The following is a 16,132-nucleotide window of genomic DNA, read 5'->3' on the forward strand; positions in this document are numbered from 1 at the left end:
AACCAGAACATCGCTTTCACACTACTACCGCATACTTTTTTGACAAACATATTTAAGTTAACTGGCAAAATAATCCTAATTTCGTGAAGTACGAAAAATGTACTAAAATTTAAAATAATAACATAACAGCTTTGGTTTATTTAGGTTAAGAAAACAACGTATAATTTTTGATGTATTAAAAGTGTACTAAAAATGTACTAAATTGACCGACATTACAATTTTTTAGTCAGAATTTAAAAAAATTATGCATGAGAAGTACTAAAATTTACGTTATTTGGCAAAATAATCCCAATTTCGATAAGTACTAAAAATTTAAAATAGACAGAAAGAACTTTAACTAATTTCAGTTAACAAAAAAACGTATATAAAAAATTTTGATGCATTAAAAGTGTACTAAAAATGTGCTAATTCTTAAAAATGATAGAACGCATAAAAACGCCTTTGCATTTAAATTTTTCTTTCCGGAAAAAATCGAATGTGAATGAACTTAAGGCTCGGAGAGAATACTTTCATAATCTTACAGTCTTTGTCATTTAAATTAATAAGCAAATATTATGATGTTCGCCATATCGCTGTAGGCTGAAGCAATTTTTACACACATATTTTAATGCAAAGTTGTCAAAGTAGTGACATATAAATTAAACAATGTACAACAATATTGAGGCTTAATAGCAAATAGGCACTGACTGCATGTGGCTTGCGCTACAAAACAAAAAGCTACACGTAGATATTGAGATTTAGCTGCAAAAAAAATATTTCTAAATGACAAGTGAGCTGTCATATTATAAAGACCATGCTTTGTGTACATATATTCTTGTCTAATGCAAATTTTCCCGCCAGCAAAACATTAATTTTGTCAAACCCGCCAAACAACATGCATTAAAAAATAAAACATGTCAAACACATTATTTTAATCTCAGAACGTGTTAGACATTCTGACGTGAGCGCTAGGAATATTTAAAAAAATATGAAAAAGAAAATTAGCTGTGCTACACCTAGGGTCTTCTCGTATATTCTTCAGTCACAGCTATCTGCAATTTGCTCATTATCCACTCTGTCGACTACTGCTAGCTTAATGGCAATTTATTATGATTGTCACGTTAATCTGCCGCAAGCGAAGAATGTATTTATTTGCAAAACATTGGCAGGCACACGTGACCAGAGCACACTAGGAAGATACAATGAAAGAAAACCATTAATAAAAGAAGAAAAATTATTGGAAAAAGAGAAAAAAATATTAAAGAAAAATGTAAAAAAAAGCTACTTCAAATGTATTTGCAGACTTTTTTGACTCGTAGCAACATTTGTGGCTATATATACATATGTGTACTGCAACATGTTGGCGCAACCTTTTGACAAAAGCAAATAATTGAGATGCCATAGATATTAATGGAAAACTTGAAAATAACATATTCACACACTTTTTTAATATCTTTAAGCCATAAGTATGTTTATAGCAACATGTTGCCGCAACATATTAGCAAAACGCAAACGTTTAAGATGCTACCAGCCACGCAAACTTTAGCACATAATTCACTGTCACCTGCCGTAAAAGCAGCTGGATTTGCTTTGTTTTTTACCACCAGCATAGAAATAGCAGCAACAACTCAGAGGAACAGCTTACCAACTTAGCAATGTTGAATGTCAAACACGTTCAATTGCTTTTGCGACACACACGCAATTAGCTTGGCATTGCTGTCGGCGTTGCTTTCGCGCTTTTACAGACATTTCTCTCTTGGCCACCACACCCACTTTGCGTCGCAAATAGCTTTTTAAACGCGCAACGCACGTATGAACAGGCCAAATACACCAATTTGTTGTTGTTGCAAATAACTACACTCAAATGGTCGTTTAAAGACGCACATGCTGGTTGTTGTTGTTGTTGAAGAGGAATGTGTTGCATAAAAAAGTTGGTCTTCAATTGGAGCTGTGTGTAATTACGGGGGGAGGCCAACAAAACAGTCAACTTTTTGCACCCGCTGTTTGTAGCTGGTAATGCCGGCCACTCGCGTTTATGTCACATGTCTGCTAATGTGCGAGTTGTGCGTACGTTGAACTCGAAAGCGCAACTCAATGCCACTAATTTTACTATTTTTTTGTGGTTTCGGAAATGCCCACAACACTACAGCAGTCGGCTTTGTTGTATTTGCTTGCTTTTGTTTTGGCTTTATTTTTATTGTTTCTACAATTTTTTTGCAACAATTGCATGTATGTTATTAAAATAATAAACATTTAGTTGTGTGAACTTACATAATATTTTCTTTGTGCCTTTGCATATTCACACCTTTAAGCGCAGCACACATCAAAGAGTTGCAAGCTTGGCGTTTAAGTCTTATGTAGAAATGTGCGATTTCAAGTGCAATGATGGCATAATAAATGGAAAGATTAAATTTTCCTCACATATATATTGTTTGAAAATGTTATCTCTGCAAATTTTACTTTAAAAGTACAAATTTGGTAGTGTACTAAATTTTTCTTTCAGCTAAAAACCTATATTTAATCTAATATCAACTTTATTTATTTATTTTAATTGGGATTGTTGTACACTACAGAGTACTAAAAGTGTACTAAAATGTAGAACTCTTATAGGCATATCCATTTTTCCACTAAAAAGAATCAATTTTAACATGGTTTTTTCCTTTCGTTATCAATTGGTGGGAAATTTAATGAAATTCTAAGGTCTAAAGGTGTACTAAAAATAATTGTATACTTAAAAAATTACATTTTTATTTCCAACAGCAATATTCACTTCTTTTCATTGAGATTTTCGATTTTTTGAGAGTACTAAAAATGTACTAAAATTCATAGCTATGTTAAACGTCATTACTTCTGATTACCATATTATTGTTGGACTTCTTCGTAATATATAAGTAAAAAAATCAGCAAGTTTTTCAATGATCTTGGTGGTGGTGGAATTTTTTTTGATTTCATGTATGCGGTACTAAAATGTATTATCCAGAGGACTATTTTTAATTTATAATTAATTTAATATATAATTAATTTTAATATATAGTTTACAGATTTTTCGTAAATTAAGCTTGTATTCAAGTGTACATTAAGTGTATTAAATTAAGATATCTCAATAAAGTTTTCAATTTTATTACCTTTTAAATAAACATGTTGCTGAAAATATTCCTTAAAGTTAATATAGACCTCCTAGAAACTGAAACTGTCATATACATATATATCAAGTCTAGTTAAATCATGTTTTTAATGTCCAAACATTCAACTCTATAAGAACATGTAATTTTATTAAATACTCTTAACTTTGAACGCTCAAAACAACCAGCTTTCCAGCAACAAAACAAGCCATATCACTATTTTTAATATTTTCCGTCAATTTTCTATTAAAGGTTTTCTAGACTTTGATTGCCTTCTTTATTTCCTGACGTTTGCGCTGACTCATCCATAGATGTATTGCACCGAAGATTTATGTTTCGATGCCTTTCGAAAATTTGGCTACCACTTTATCTCACAAGCTTTGTATGCGAACAGCATTACATAACATACACATATTTATATACTGCTGCGTATATGTATATATATAGTTAAGTTATGCTGCGGTGTATTGCTTAGTGCTACAAGCAAGCAAATAGAGTGTGAATTTGAGATAAATAAAGTGCGTGTGAACCAGAAGCTATAAATTGTTTGATTGTTATCCGCATGTGACTTGGAATCTTGTAGGTTAGACACTTTTATGTGCTGTATCAGCTTTTTGGAGGCAAACAATTTAAGGTTGAGATATGCGGAAACAGATTTGACCAGCAGAGCGTTTGAAGAACTTCATCATTTTTTAACTTTTTTTCCCAATACTTTACACTCTCAATGATAGCAAAATATATAAAAGCACAAAAAAATATACCAACAGCTCAAAGCGAGCTTGAAGTCAATTAAATTGCATTAACATCATTTATAATCAAATAATCAATATTTTAAAAAGTACTAAAGGTGTACTAAATGTTTCCAAATGAACTAAAAATGTACTAAAAATTAAAAATAAGAAAATATTAGGCGAAAATTTCAAAGTTAATAAAATGATGTCATTAGGATTGAGAAGGCCCAAAATAGAAACTACAGCTTAAAATACACAAAAATCAAGTGTAACAAAAATTTACTAATTTTTTTAGAGTTTCCATATTTGCAAATCCTTCCTTTCAAATTAGTATAAATTAAAAATTAAAATTAAAAAATAATTGGCTTTGTAAAAAATTAATACATTTTTTGTAGCATTGATTGAGCATCAGCTCTTTTAAATTGGCACACCTTAATCCGTATGTACATATATAGAGAAGTACTTAAATGCATGTAAAAATTAAGAAAAATAAATTTGTATTAAATGCTTTGCATTTTTGTGCTGTAAAACTCAAATATTTATATAATTTGCAAGCACTAAAAGGCTTTAAAATTTTTTTTCACTGAATTATCAATTTCTTGTACTTTTAATACACATGTGACCTGGTCTACGAAAAGGGGGCTTAGGTGTCAAAAAAAAGGAGAACAATTAATGAGATAACGAGAAACTGACGATTATTTTTAACAGCTTTTCCCAGAAAACTAGTTTTCGCACGTTTGCCCCCTTTTCGTAGACCAGGTCACATATGTTATTTAAGTAAAATTTTATATTAAGTAAAAAATTTAATTAAATCGATATTTTCGAGTTGATTCCATATAAAATTAGTCGCTCTTTTAAACCCAGATCCTAGTCTTTAAAAAATATTTACAATAAAACGCCTCAGCACCACTTAACCGTACAACCGTTGGAGGTCGCCAGAATCACCTCTCAATTAAATGTAAATTAATCACGTCAATTAGCCAATTATGCGTTAGTCGTGCATATATAATGCGTGATTTGGCAGCCTACTACCACCAACGGCCGACAAAACTTTTCATTTGCTTATCTGGCGCATTGTAAATGCATATTTGTACAAGGATAACTGCGCTATCATGCATTGACTTTGACAGTTGGCCGACAGAGAACAAGCCAAAAATTCTGTTAAAAAAAAATTTATTACACCAACAATAACAAGCCACTCACATTGAACTTGTTGCCGCTAAGAATTTTCGATTCCACAAAAAAAAAATATTAAATATGTATAACACAGAACAGAAATATTAACATTGGCCCCACAGACCGAAAAACACATTCTATTTGAAATTAATTATTTTCTATAAAGATAAAAACAGCTTACAATACGCACACGCTTTGTAGCATTGGCCACGCACTTCAATACAAATGCATTATAATGCCAAGAACTTGTTCTAGGCCAACCTAGGCAAGGCAAGCGTTGCTTAGAACAAGCAACTAAGTCTAGAATTTGTTTACGGCATAGTATTTAAATGACTTAGTAGTACACAAAATACAAACATTTTGCCACAGCCTCTTAGCAGTCACGGTTTCTCAGGCCGCCTAAGAACTTTACAAGTCTTAAACTATTAAGAACACCAAGTGGCTTAAGACGCCAGCCAAAATTCTTAAGCGCACTAAAAACCAACGCAGTTTTCAATGTTAAAGCCAAGCCAAAACACTTTTTTTTTGTTAATTTTTCATATCAATATAGTATAAGGCTTAGCAGCCTCCCCACTGCGTATACGTAACATTTGTACCAACTTGTTCTAAGTCGCTCAAATTTTTAATTGATTTTTATTTATTTTGTTTTCATTCTCAACTCATGCGGTATTAGAAGTAAGTCTATTTATTTAGTGCTGCTTAATCTAGCGATTTCATGGCTTCCATTGGCCGGTTTCAATGGTCAAAGTCAGCACGTTGGCGGCCTAAAAATTTAATTCCATCAAAAAGTCGTGGAAAAAAATAAAAATAAAATTATAACATGTTTTTGTGTCGATTCTTAGCCACAAATCGCTGCAATAAGTGCTTTTGACCTTGTAAAGAGTCTTAAGCATATGCTAACTTTTAGAAGTGTTGAAAATATGTTGACTGCTATAAAAATTTAAAAGTTTAATGCGATTATTTTTCTAATTTAATTTTAAATAACCATAAATAAATTTTACATCACTTTAAATTTTTCAAATTTAATATGAAATTAAAATGTGTACAATTTTAATTATTTTTAAATTAAAAATTATTTTTTTTTTAATGTTAATGTTGATATTTTTTATTAATTTTCTTAATTAAATTTATTTTTTATATTTTATTTTAAAAAATTTTAAATTTTGTTATTTTTTATTTTTTATTCTTTAAATTTTTTAATAGCTTTGCAATTTATTTCTTGAATATTTTAAGTTTTATAGTATGTTTTAACGAAAACCTCCTTTTATTAGCCAACTGAAATAAATACAATAAAAAAATTCATAAAACTGAAAAAAGAAAAACATTTTAAAAACTTACAATAACATGGCAACCTTGACCAAGTACCTCTGTAGTTCAGTGGAAGACATGTGTCGACGTGTTAGCCAAATTTTTGCGGCACTGCCTACATCTCACATGCATACATAAGTACAACTCGATAAACATCAAGATAAGCAACGGCTGTAGCCGCCCATCGCTTTGTATGAGCACGTCTTTGCAACTCCTCGCAAACTTGCTCATCTATCAATGTGTTGCGTTGCTAATCGTTGATCGATAGTTAAACTAAATTTTATTGCATGCTTTTTATTGAACTTGTTATATTTTTTTATTTTTTTGTTTCAAAATTTTTTATTATTGACTGAGATTGATAGCCCCATTACAAATCAGCCGTTTTCGATTTTTATTATTTTTGTTTCTAAAATCTTTACAGTATCCACCTTTTTGTTTAACCGCTATTTTAACCTCTTCTTTTATTCATGCTAATACTGTGCACATTTCTTAAATATCCAGCGCAGTGGCTATGATAGATTTTTTGGTGCCAAATTGGAATTTTGATTAATTTTATATTTCTTTTGGCACGCATTAGCAGTGACTGTAATTAGCGGATTTGCATAATTTGAATTTATGGTTGCCAATAGTTAGTGTTGGTGTTTTTGTTTTATAAAGTAGTCTAAAATTGGCATGTCCACATGAATAATGGTTTCTGCATTTTAAATTGGCTTATAACACAACTTTGTTTTGTACAATTTGCTTCAGTTTTCATATTCCTGCAAGGCCACTTAAAAATATTGCACTATCCCAAAAACATCAGAAGTGATGAGAAGACTAATGTACCACATATACAATTGCTTAAGTGCTTTCACAAAGTCCACATTCGATGTTATGATGCAAAGAAGCGAATTCTTTACCGTCCCAAAATATTTATACTTGCTTTAGTTATAAATGAGGCCGCTTTAAAACATCAGAATAATTGAATTGTGTATTGATTAGTACTACGTAATATTTTGAAATTGACATAAAAAAAATGTGTCCCAAAAAAGTTTGTCCCAAAATATATTTAGCCTCGAAATAATTACTGATGTCAAAAACTTCACAGTGGCTAGATTTTAACCGCTTTTTAAAGAAAAATTCTGGAAACCGCTTAAAGTATACAGAAGCCCATTATTTGTGTTTATAAATATGCTTAGAAATGTGTCCCAATTTATGAGAAAAATATTTGTTGCCCTAGAAATGTTTTTTTTTTTTTATTTTAGAGCAGTTATTAGTGTTATAATATTCTATCTTATCACACTATCTAATGCATTAAAGAACATTTACGTTAATTACTAAAAATGAGCATGCACTGTCCCAAAATAAACCTAATATCCACGATATGTAATTTTTCATTGAAAAATGTATTAAATAGTTTGGCTTGAGAAAATATTAAATATTAATTTTTTATGAAATCTTTCTAAAGCCTATGCACAAAACTTAAAAATTCAAATAAAAAGCATTTTTACATGATTATAACACGATTTAATTATGTGCTTGATAAACTAAGTTGTAAAGCCTTCTTTTCATACCAAAATGTTTAAAGTGTCCCAAAAATTGTTTAGACTACTTTTTTGAAATAAAAACCTACTAATAATATGTGGCAAAATGTCTAATATCTTTTTCTTTATTGGCGTAGACACCGCTTACGCGATTATAGCCGAATTAACAACAGCGCGTCAGTCGTTTCTTCTTTTCGCTACGTGGCGCCAATTGGATATTTAAAGCGAAGCCAGGTCCTTCTCCAACTGGTCCTTCTAACGGAGTGGAGCTCTTCCCTCTGCTTCCCCCGGCGGGTACTGCGTCGAATACTTTCAGAGCTGGAGTGTTTTCGTCCATCCGGACAACATGACCTAGTCAGCGTAGCCGCTATCTTTTAATTCGCTGAACTATGTCAATGTCGTCAAATATCTCATACAGCTCATCGTTCCATCGAATGCGATATTCGCCGTGGCCAACGCGCAAAAGACCATAAGTCTTTCGCAGAACTTTTTCTCGAAAGCTCGCAACGTCGACTCATCAGTTGTTGTCATCGTCCATGCCTCTGCAAATATCTAATGTATTCAATAAAAAAACCTCTCTCTCTAAACTCTGCCCAAAATATTAAATATTTTTGATTTCATAAATAAATAAATAATAGTTTATTTTTACCAAATTTTGTAACGAATTTCAAATAAAAATATTTAGATTCCTTTATAAAGTCGCCTTACTGAATGTCCCAAAATCTTTCGCTGCCCTAAACTATATTTTCATTACAAATCCTTTTGATCCATTAATTTAGGAACACATATTAAACAGATAAATATTCTGTGCCAAATTATTATTTTTTCCCAAAAAATTGTATACACTAAAAAAACAATTTTGTAAATCACACAAGAGTCATAAATAGTTCAGCCAGTAGTGTGAAGTGAACTCATGCCAATAAACCCCACCGCAACAGCACACTACGGCATTGTGAGTTTAAATAAAATCAAAGCAGGTCTCTGAAATACTTCATTTTGTCTTTCCGCTTGACATTGAGCTGTACAATTAAGTCAAAATGCAGTGCAGCTAGCTATGCGAACTCGTAAACAAGTCACAAACAGAAAAATTTATATGTGAAGTAATTAATTAAAAAACACATTAATTAATTCATTAGCTGACTCAAGTATTTTACACTTTATTATGGAAATTTGTATGGCTTTAATGAAATTATTGTAATTTTTTTCTTTGGACTCGTAAAATGTTACAGTTGCATTTATTTATTGAAGCTGAACTATTGCGGAGTTCAACGTCATATGAAAAGGCAATACTTAACCTTTTGATTAATGAATTAAGGTCATCGTTGGGAAATAAGAAGAGTTGAATGAATTCATTAATTTTTAAGTGATGATTGCCGATCAATGCGTTTATAATGAGCGCTATAAGAATCTAGGCTTTTAACCTTTAAATTATGGATCTGAGTCAAACTTGTTGCTTAAGTCTTTGGATTTGGTTGAAATTCGTATTTAGTTCAATGACTAGTGTGGATGTACTTTAAGTTGTGTTTTAATTGCGAACGAGTTCTGCTACAAATATTTCTAAATATATTGCAAGCAAAATTAAAACTGACGGTACAAAACATTTTTTATTTTTTTTTTTTAATTTTTTAATATTTTGTATTATAATTTAGAGAAGTGCCTCAAAAATATTTCATTTTTTTAAAATAATTTTTTTGTTGTATCGTATTAATTACAATTTTTTAACAGAAAAACTATCACTTAAATATCAATTTCTTTACAAACTTTTGCATTTTCTTTAACTTCGCATATCGTCAAATAGTTCCAGGCATATTTTCTTGTTCGAATTCTAGTATTAAAACAAATCGCACATTTAGATATAAATAAGTAAAATGGTTTGTCCCAATTTTTTTTTACTATTAAACACTTTTATTTTACAATAATTTGATATACATATTACTTAAAATATTATTTTATTAAATTATTATTATCAAATTTTGAGTGTCCCAAAATTTAAATTTTTGTCCCAAAACTCATGTATGTATATGCAAAAATTTTTATAATTTGTATTGTTGAATTAAATTCTCTTATTTTACAATAATTAGATATATTATTTAGATTATTATTTTAGTATCAATTTTTGAGTCTCCCAAAATTTATATTTTTGTCCCAAAAAGAATAAATGCAAAAGTTTTTATTTATTATTGAATTTTTCATTCATTCTGTGCACTGCTTAGTAAAGTTACATATATAAACATTTTTCCAAGTATTTTTCTAATTTTTTTAATTGATAATGCAAATGTTTCCCTTAGGCTTCGTAAAGAGTAACTAACTTAAAAAAAAACAGTTTGCAATAACGTAAACGCTTTATATTTTTTCAACAAATATACCAACTGGCTGGAAAATCCAATTATCAACTGCATTAACGCCTTCCAATTCGTACCAATGTAAATATACACCGACAAAAAAGTAAAAATAATCCTTAAATTGGATTTTCTTACAGATCGAAGAACGCCCCCGGGAATTCGTAAAATGTTTTAATAACAAAAATTTACTTAAATCCTATCACTAGCCGTGTTCCAATTTGTATTGAGTATTTAAAATGTCAAATTGTAATTATAAGCCTTAAGCCACCACTAAATTAATTTGCTTGGGCAGCAAGTGACAGCTGTATGATGTTTGTATGTACATATATCGATACAAAAACATTGCAAAAAAAATAAAAAAATGTTTTTTCTTTGAAATAGTGTCAAATTTGAGAATTTTCAGAAAATTAAAAAAAAAACATTTTGATATTATATTTTATTATTATCACTATTACTATTTTTACTCAAATTTCGATATATAAGCGCCTTAATACCACATTTTTTTGCCAACCCCTTTAACCAATACAAACAAAATGTTTATTTTATTCATGTCAACTAGTCTAGTCTCACTGCTTGTGCGTTAGTTTTTCAGCCTGAACTTATTTGAAAATTTGTTTCACAAATTTTTGTTTACTTTTTTGTTTATTTTAATTTGACTTAAGAAATGCATTCATTTGGGTTTTAAATTTTCTGGTTTCTTATTTTATATCTTTTTTTTCTTTTTTTCAATATTTGGTGTTTACTTTTTAATTTCATTTTTTGTTTTGTATTTTACGTAACTATTTGTCTGTCTGCCGCCTGCATGGCCTGCAAGCGCTTAGACAAATAGACCACCGCCACCACCTCCAACTATCTTTCGCGAGCGAAAAATTGTGTGACACCAAAGCCAATAAATTATTATGCGACACTGGATTTCCATTACATTTTCTGCAGTTTTCTTTATTTTTGCATTTTTTACACCGAAAATATTTTCCGCATTGCTCGGTGCAAAAGTCTAATTTATTAAATTCACTTTTCGTTTGCTCGCTGGCGACTCAGGGCGTGTCGTTGCAATCAGCGAGCAGTTCTGCGGCACTCAACAATGTTTAGTTAACATTCTTAAAGGCTTTCAGCAGTTGTTGTTGTGTTATTTTAGTTTGAAATTAAGTTGGCTTCAAAGGCAGGCGACAAGCGCTCACTGTGCGGCAACGGCGTGAGCATAAATTCCACTTTAATAAGCCGACACTACAGTGGCTGTCAAAATATGTGTAGCAGTGCAGTTGTTTGATAAAGGGTAAAGGCATTTTTTGTGGCAAATTTTTTAATTGTTATTATTTTTTTTAATTTTTGTTATTTTTAATTTGTATTTTTTTTTTGTTTTTTACTAAACACGTATATTTTACACACAAACCCTACTTTACCTTGTCGCAAGTCTTTTGTCTCCACACTTACACAGACCATATGTTATTGTTGCAACAAAAAACTCGACAATAGGCGTTGTCTCAGGCGTATGTTCACGTCATTGTAATGTATCGTTTCGCAAATACTTTCTGACAGTTGATAATTTGTGCAGTTTTCCTGTTGTTTATTTTTTTCTCTTTTTCGTATGATTTTTTTTGTTTTGCCTTTTAGTGCAAGAAATTTTTTTTGCTGCTTTTATTTACCGTCAATCGATTTTGTTGCCTAAGTTTTGCGTTTGACAGTTGTAAATGTATCAACTTTAAAGTGTAAAATATGTTAGGAAACTTTTTATAAAATGTAAAGTATTAAACTATTTTAAAAATTACTTTATATTATTTTTTTACTCAAAATATTGAAACAATTTAGTTTAAAATAAAAAGAGATATTTAAAAAAAATTAGAAATTTTTATGAAAATAAATAGAAATTTTTATAAAAATTAGAAATTTTTATAATTTTTTTTTCAATAATAAACATTAATTTTAAGAATAATTAAAATTTCTTTAAAAATTAGAGACAAATTTTACATTTTTATTCTAATTAAAAAATCAATTTCATTTTTAGATCTTTAAATTTTTTAAAATGCTGCAACATGTTTTTAATTTTTTTAAATTAAATTTGTTGTTGCAACATTAAAGTCAGTAAAAATTTATTCATTTTTGATATGGTTTCACAATTTTAGAATTAAAAGTTTATTTTAGCTTAAGCAAATTTTTGTTTTCATTTTGAGACAAGTCAAGTTCAAGTTGAAGAACACGCAAGAAAAGAATGCAAAAAAGATGAAAAAAAATTTTTTTTGTTAAATTTAGTAGTTGTAAGAAACAATAAAAACTTCGACGCCAAGTAAGACATAAAAGTCGCCATAAAAATCAAAAGTAATGCCAAAAAGTGCTGAATGCAACGGAAAAAATTACAATAATTGTAAAAATTCCAAAAAATGTCTACAATACGCTTAACCATCTGCCTATTTTGCCCAGCAATTTAAATAAGGTCCCAGACAATATTTATTTGCGCATTGTGATTCGCTATAAAAAATGACAAAATGCCAATTAAACGAAAATGTAGAAGTGCATGTTCATGCTACCATAAAAGCGCATGAACGTATGCATGTGTGTGTGTGTGAATGCGGAAGGTGGCAGCAAATTTAAAGTTCATTTGCCTTCTCCTGTTGTTGGGTGCGATGTAGCGGCGCCACGACGATGACTAACTGAGTTTGCGGTTGAAGGAATTGTGAACAATAAAAATTATGTGACAACTGAGTTTTTTTATGAATTGAGAATATAAGAAATGACTGTTTGTAAGAAAATGTTTACCTTAATATAGCGGTAAAAAAAAATTTGAGAATTAATTTTTACTTCAATAAATTATTTGGTCTTCTAAAAATAAATTATGGAAATTATTAAATTATAAATAACATTTTTTATTTTTATTATTTTTTTCTTAAATAAATTATATACATATATAATAACCTTTTTTTATTTTTATAATTTTTTTCTTAAATATAATATTTTAATTTAGTTTAGTTCATTAATTTATTTGGTCTTCAAAAATATATTATGAAAATTATTAAATTTTAAAAAATTTTTATTTTTATAATTTTTATCTCAAATAAAATATTTTAGTTTAATTTAGTTCATTAATTTATTTCCTCTTCAAAAATATATTATTAAATATTTTTAAATATATTTTGTTTTCTTTTTATAATTTTTCCGAAAAAATTGTTTTAGTTAAGGTTTTAAATTTTTTTTTAATAAATGAACAATAAACTCTTCCCAATATATATTTATTTTGCATAAAACTGTTTTAAATTTCCTTAAATGAAAAAAATGAAAATAGCTTTTTTATTATCTACTAGTCAAGAGTTAAAAAAAAATTACTTTAAATAAAAATGTAATAATTATTATATATCTGTCGGTACGTCTCTCACATATCCTCTCAACATCACGTATACGCCCAGGTCTACTCTTATAATGACAACAGCCAATATAATCAGTCAAATTTTATGTATAATACCGAATAGTTAACGGAACTAGTTTCAGATGTTTTCAGCACAACACAATGCACGCGATGCAATCAATTTGGATTTCATTGTTTAAAATTTATTTGTCTTCAAAGGAAATGCCGCACAAATTCAGGGTCAAAAATCCAATATTGACAACTTAATAGTAGTTATCACGCAGAAGAATGAACAAACTGCAATTTAAGACACAATTCATTTTATTAGCATTCTGAAATATATTCGTATTTATGTATATTTATTTATAAACAAACAAAAGTCAAATGCAGCTATGCGTTCTCAAAGCACACAAATTATATATTTCACGGCCAAGTTTAAATTATGTTTGAGATGTCTATTATGTGTATGCATTGTATGTATATTAGACATATGGATTGATGAGTTTCTTGATTGAATAATATCATTATGAGAAAATATACTAAATTGAAATATTTTCTTAAATAGGTGCCTATTTAAATTTAAATAAAACGAAATAAAATTAAAAAATAAAAATTATCTAAAATTCAACTAAAAGTATGACAATTCCTTTAAAATGTTAATTCACAAAAATAAATTACTGAAATTATTAAAAAATGAAAAAATAACAATTTTGGTCAAATACATTTTTTTTAATTTTTACACAAACATTTTCGTCTGAAATATTTTCAAAAACATTTTCTAATTTAAAATAAATTCTATAATATGCAAAATTAATTTTAAGTTAACACAATAATTTTCCATTAAAAAATTAAATTAGCATAAAAATTTTCTCTCTTAAAAATGCAACTCACTAAACATTTTACACCAATTTTTATTTTGCTTGCAGGAGGGCAGCATTGGTCATGAGATGGTGATAAAACCGCTGCCGCACGATCTGAGCCCAAACCCAGATGCCGCACATCACATTGTTTACAAACGTGAGGCCCAGCCGCTAGAGCATTTGAGCGATTTCGGTGAGTAAAGCAAATAGAAAATCATCTAAAGTAACAAAAATAAGAGAAATGAAAGAATAAAGTAGAAATCATATAACCTTTTTCCTTTTACAATACGACTTTTCCAATTTTTTTTAATTCTTTTCTCATTGCTGCCCACGCGATATAACCGCGAGTCACCGATTTCTTACATTACAACCACCGGTTGAGCGCAACCTTCAGTCAGTATGCTGGAGCAAATAAATTGTCTTTTTATGGCTGTCAAAATTAAAGTAAAACGGTAACGAAGAACAAAATCTAAAAAAAAATAAATTTAAATATTTTTTGAGTGCAATTTTTTTATAAGTATGTCTGTTAATGAACTGCTAAAATTTTTATGCACATCATAATCACCAATAACTGCGAGCTACGCTACTCCAACAGACTGCAGCGCACTAAAGCGCTCAGCTGAAATGAAATTTTTTGTACTTAAAAATTAATTTTTTAAATTACTTCTTAACTGTTATAGTTCATTAAAAGTTCGACTACCGAAAATGCGGAAATTTTCAAAATATAATTTAGTCATCAAATTTTGGGGCAGTGAACTGAAAGACAATGTGAAACTTTAACGGAAATGCCTACGATTCTTACTTAGTGATTGTTATTAATCCAAAATATTAAGTTACGATACGCTTACAAGTTACATAAAAAGAGACGGCACGTGACACTCAATTAACCTTTATGCTATAAATTAATATTTTTTATGATTTTCTAATTAATTTGTTTCACTTCCGTTGCAGCTTTTATGGAACCCGATGATTTGGCTACCAGCGAGAAACTTGAACGATTACAACAACATCGCCAACGTCGCGCAGCGCCAGCCGAAGATGACGACGAAGCAGCGTTAGAGGAAGTGGATGGTGAATTGGAGTCAGCGGAAGCCAGATTTACACGTAACAGACGTCAATTGCCCTATATTATCTATCCTGAGGTGTTGGTCATCATCGATTATGATGGTTATCGGTTGCATGGTGGCGACAATTTGCAAGTAAGTGTGAAATTAAAAATTCTTAGTATGCATTTTTTTCAAATATAATACTATATATTGCTGTATACGTTGTAAACTAAATGCGTAAAGCTTTTAAAATCAAATATTCAGGGGTGTTGTGGAATCTAAGACAGAATTGCTTAGCCGTCAGAACTGCAAACCAATTCTGATTTTCATTGATGTCACGGAATCTGTTTCTTCGTCTTTTCGAACATACGCAAAACCAATATTCGAATCAGCAGTTTACTAATGTGATAAAACTTGCAAATGGATACATTTGGAAGCAATCCTATTAAAGTTTTTAATGAGTTCCGATTTAAAGGAAGTTTTTAAGAGATAACATTTATCGAATGAATAAATCCGCGTTTGAGTGTTAAATTGCGTTTATTACGTTTTGTAAATCTTCTTTAAGGGAGAAGCCTGCTGCGATTTTTTTTTTTTGCTTAAATCTCTTTAAAAAATATCTAAGAATATGTCCCCAAAGTTATAGATGGAAATTCGAAGCTAGAAGGGAAATAGTGACCAAGCGTCTAGCAGATATATGAGCGCTTGGACAGA

General features: G+C 29.6%; 1 protein-coding gene across 7 annotated transcripts in view; it reads left to right on the plus strand.

Annotated features, from left to right (window-relative positions):
• The window catches only part of LOC126757634 (A disintegrin and metalloproteinase with thrombospondin motifs 5), a 160,593-nt gene that overhangs the window by 113,676 nt on the left and 30,785 nt on the right, over positions 1-16,132 (plus strand). For all 7 annotated transcript variants that reach the window (XM_050471694.1, XM_050471696.1, XM_050471697.1 and 4 more), the window contains exons 6-7: positions 14,442-14,568; positions 15,327-15,574. In XM_050471694.1, the coding sequence (XP_050327651.1) occupies positions 14,442-14,568; positions 15,327-15,574 (375 nt within the window). The remainder of the gene's footprint in view (positions 1-14,441; positions 14,569-15,326; positions 15,575-16,132) is intronic.

Source organism: Bactrocera neohumeralis, chromosome 4 (assembly GCF_024586455.1).
Source record: "Bactrocera neohumeralis isolate Rockhampton chromosome 4, APGP_CSIRO_Bneo_wtdbg2-racon-allhic-juicebox.fasta_v2, whole genome shotgun sequence".
NCBI classification, from domain to species: Eukaryota; Metazoa; Arthropoda; class Insecta; order Diptera; family Tephritidae; genus Bactrocera; species Bactrocera neohumeralis.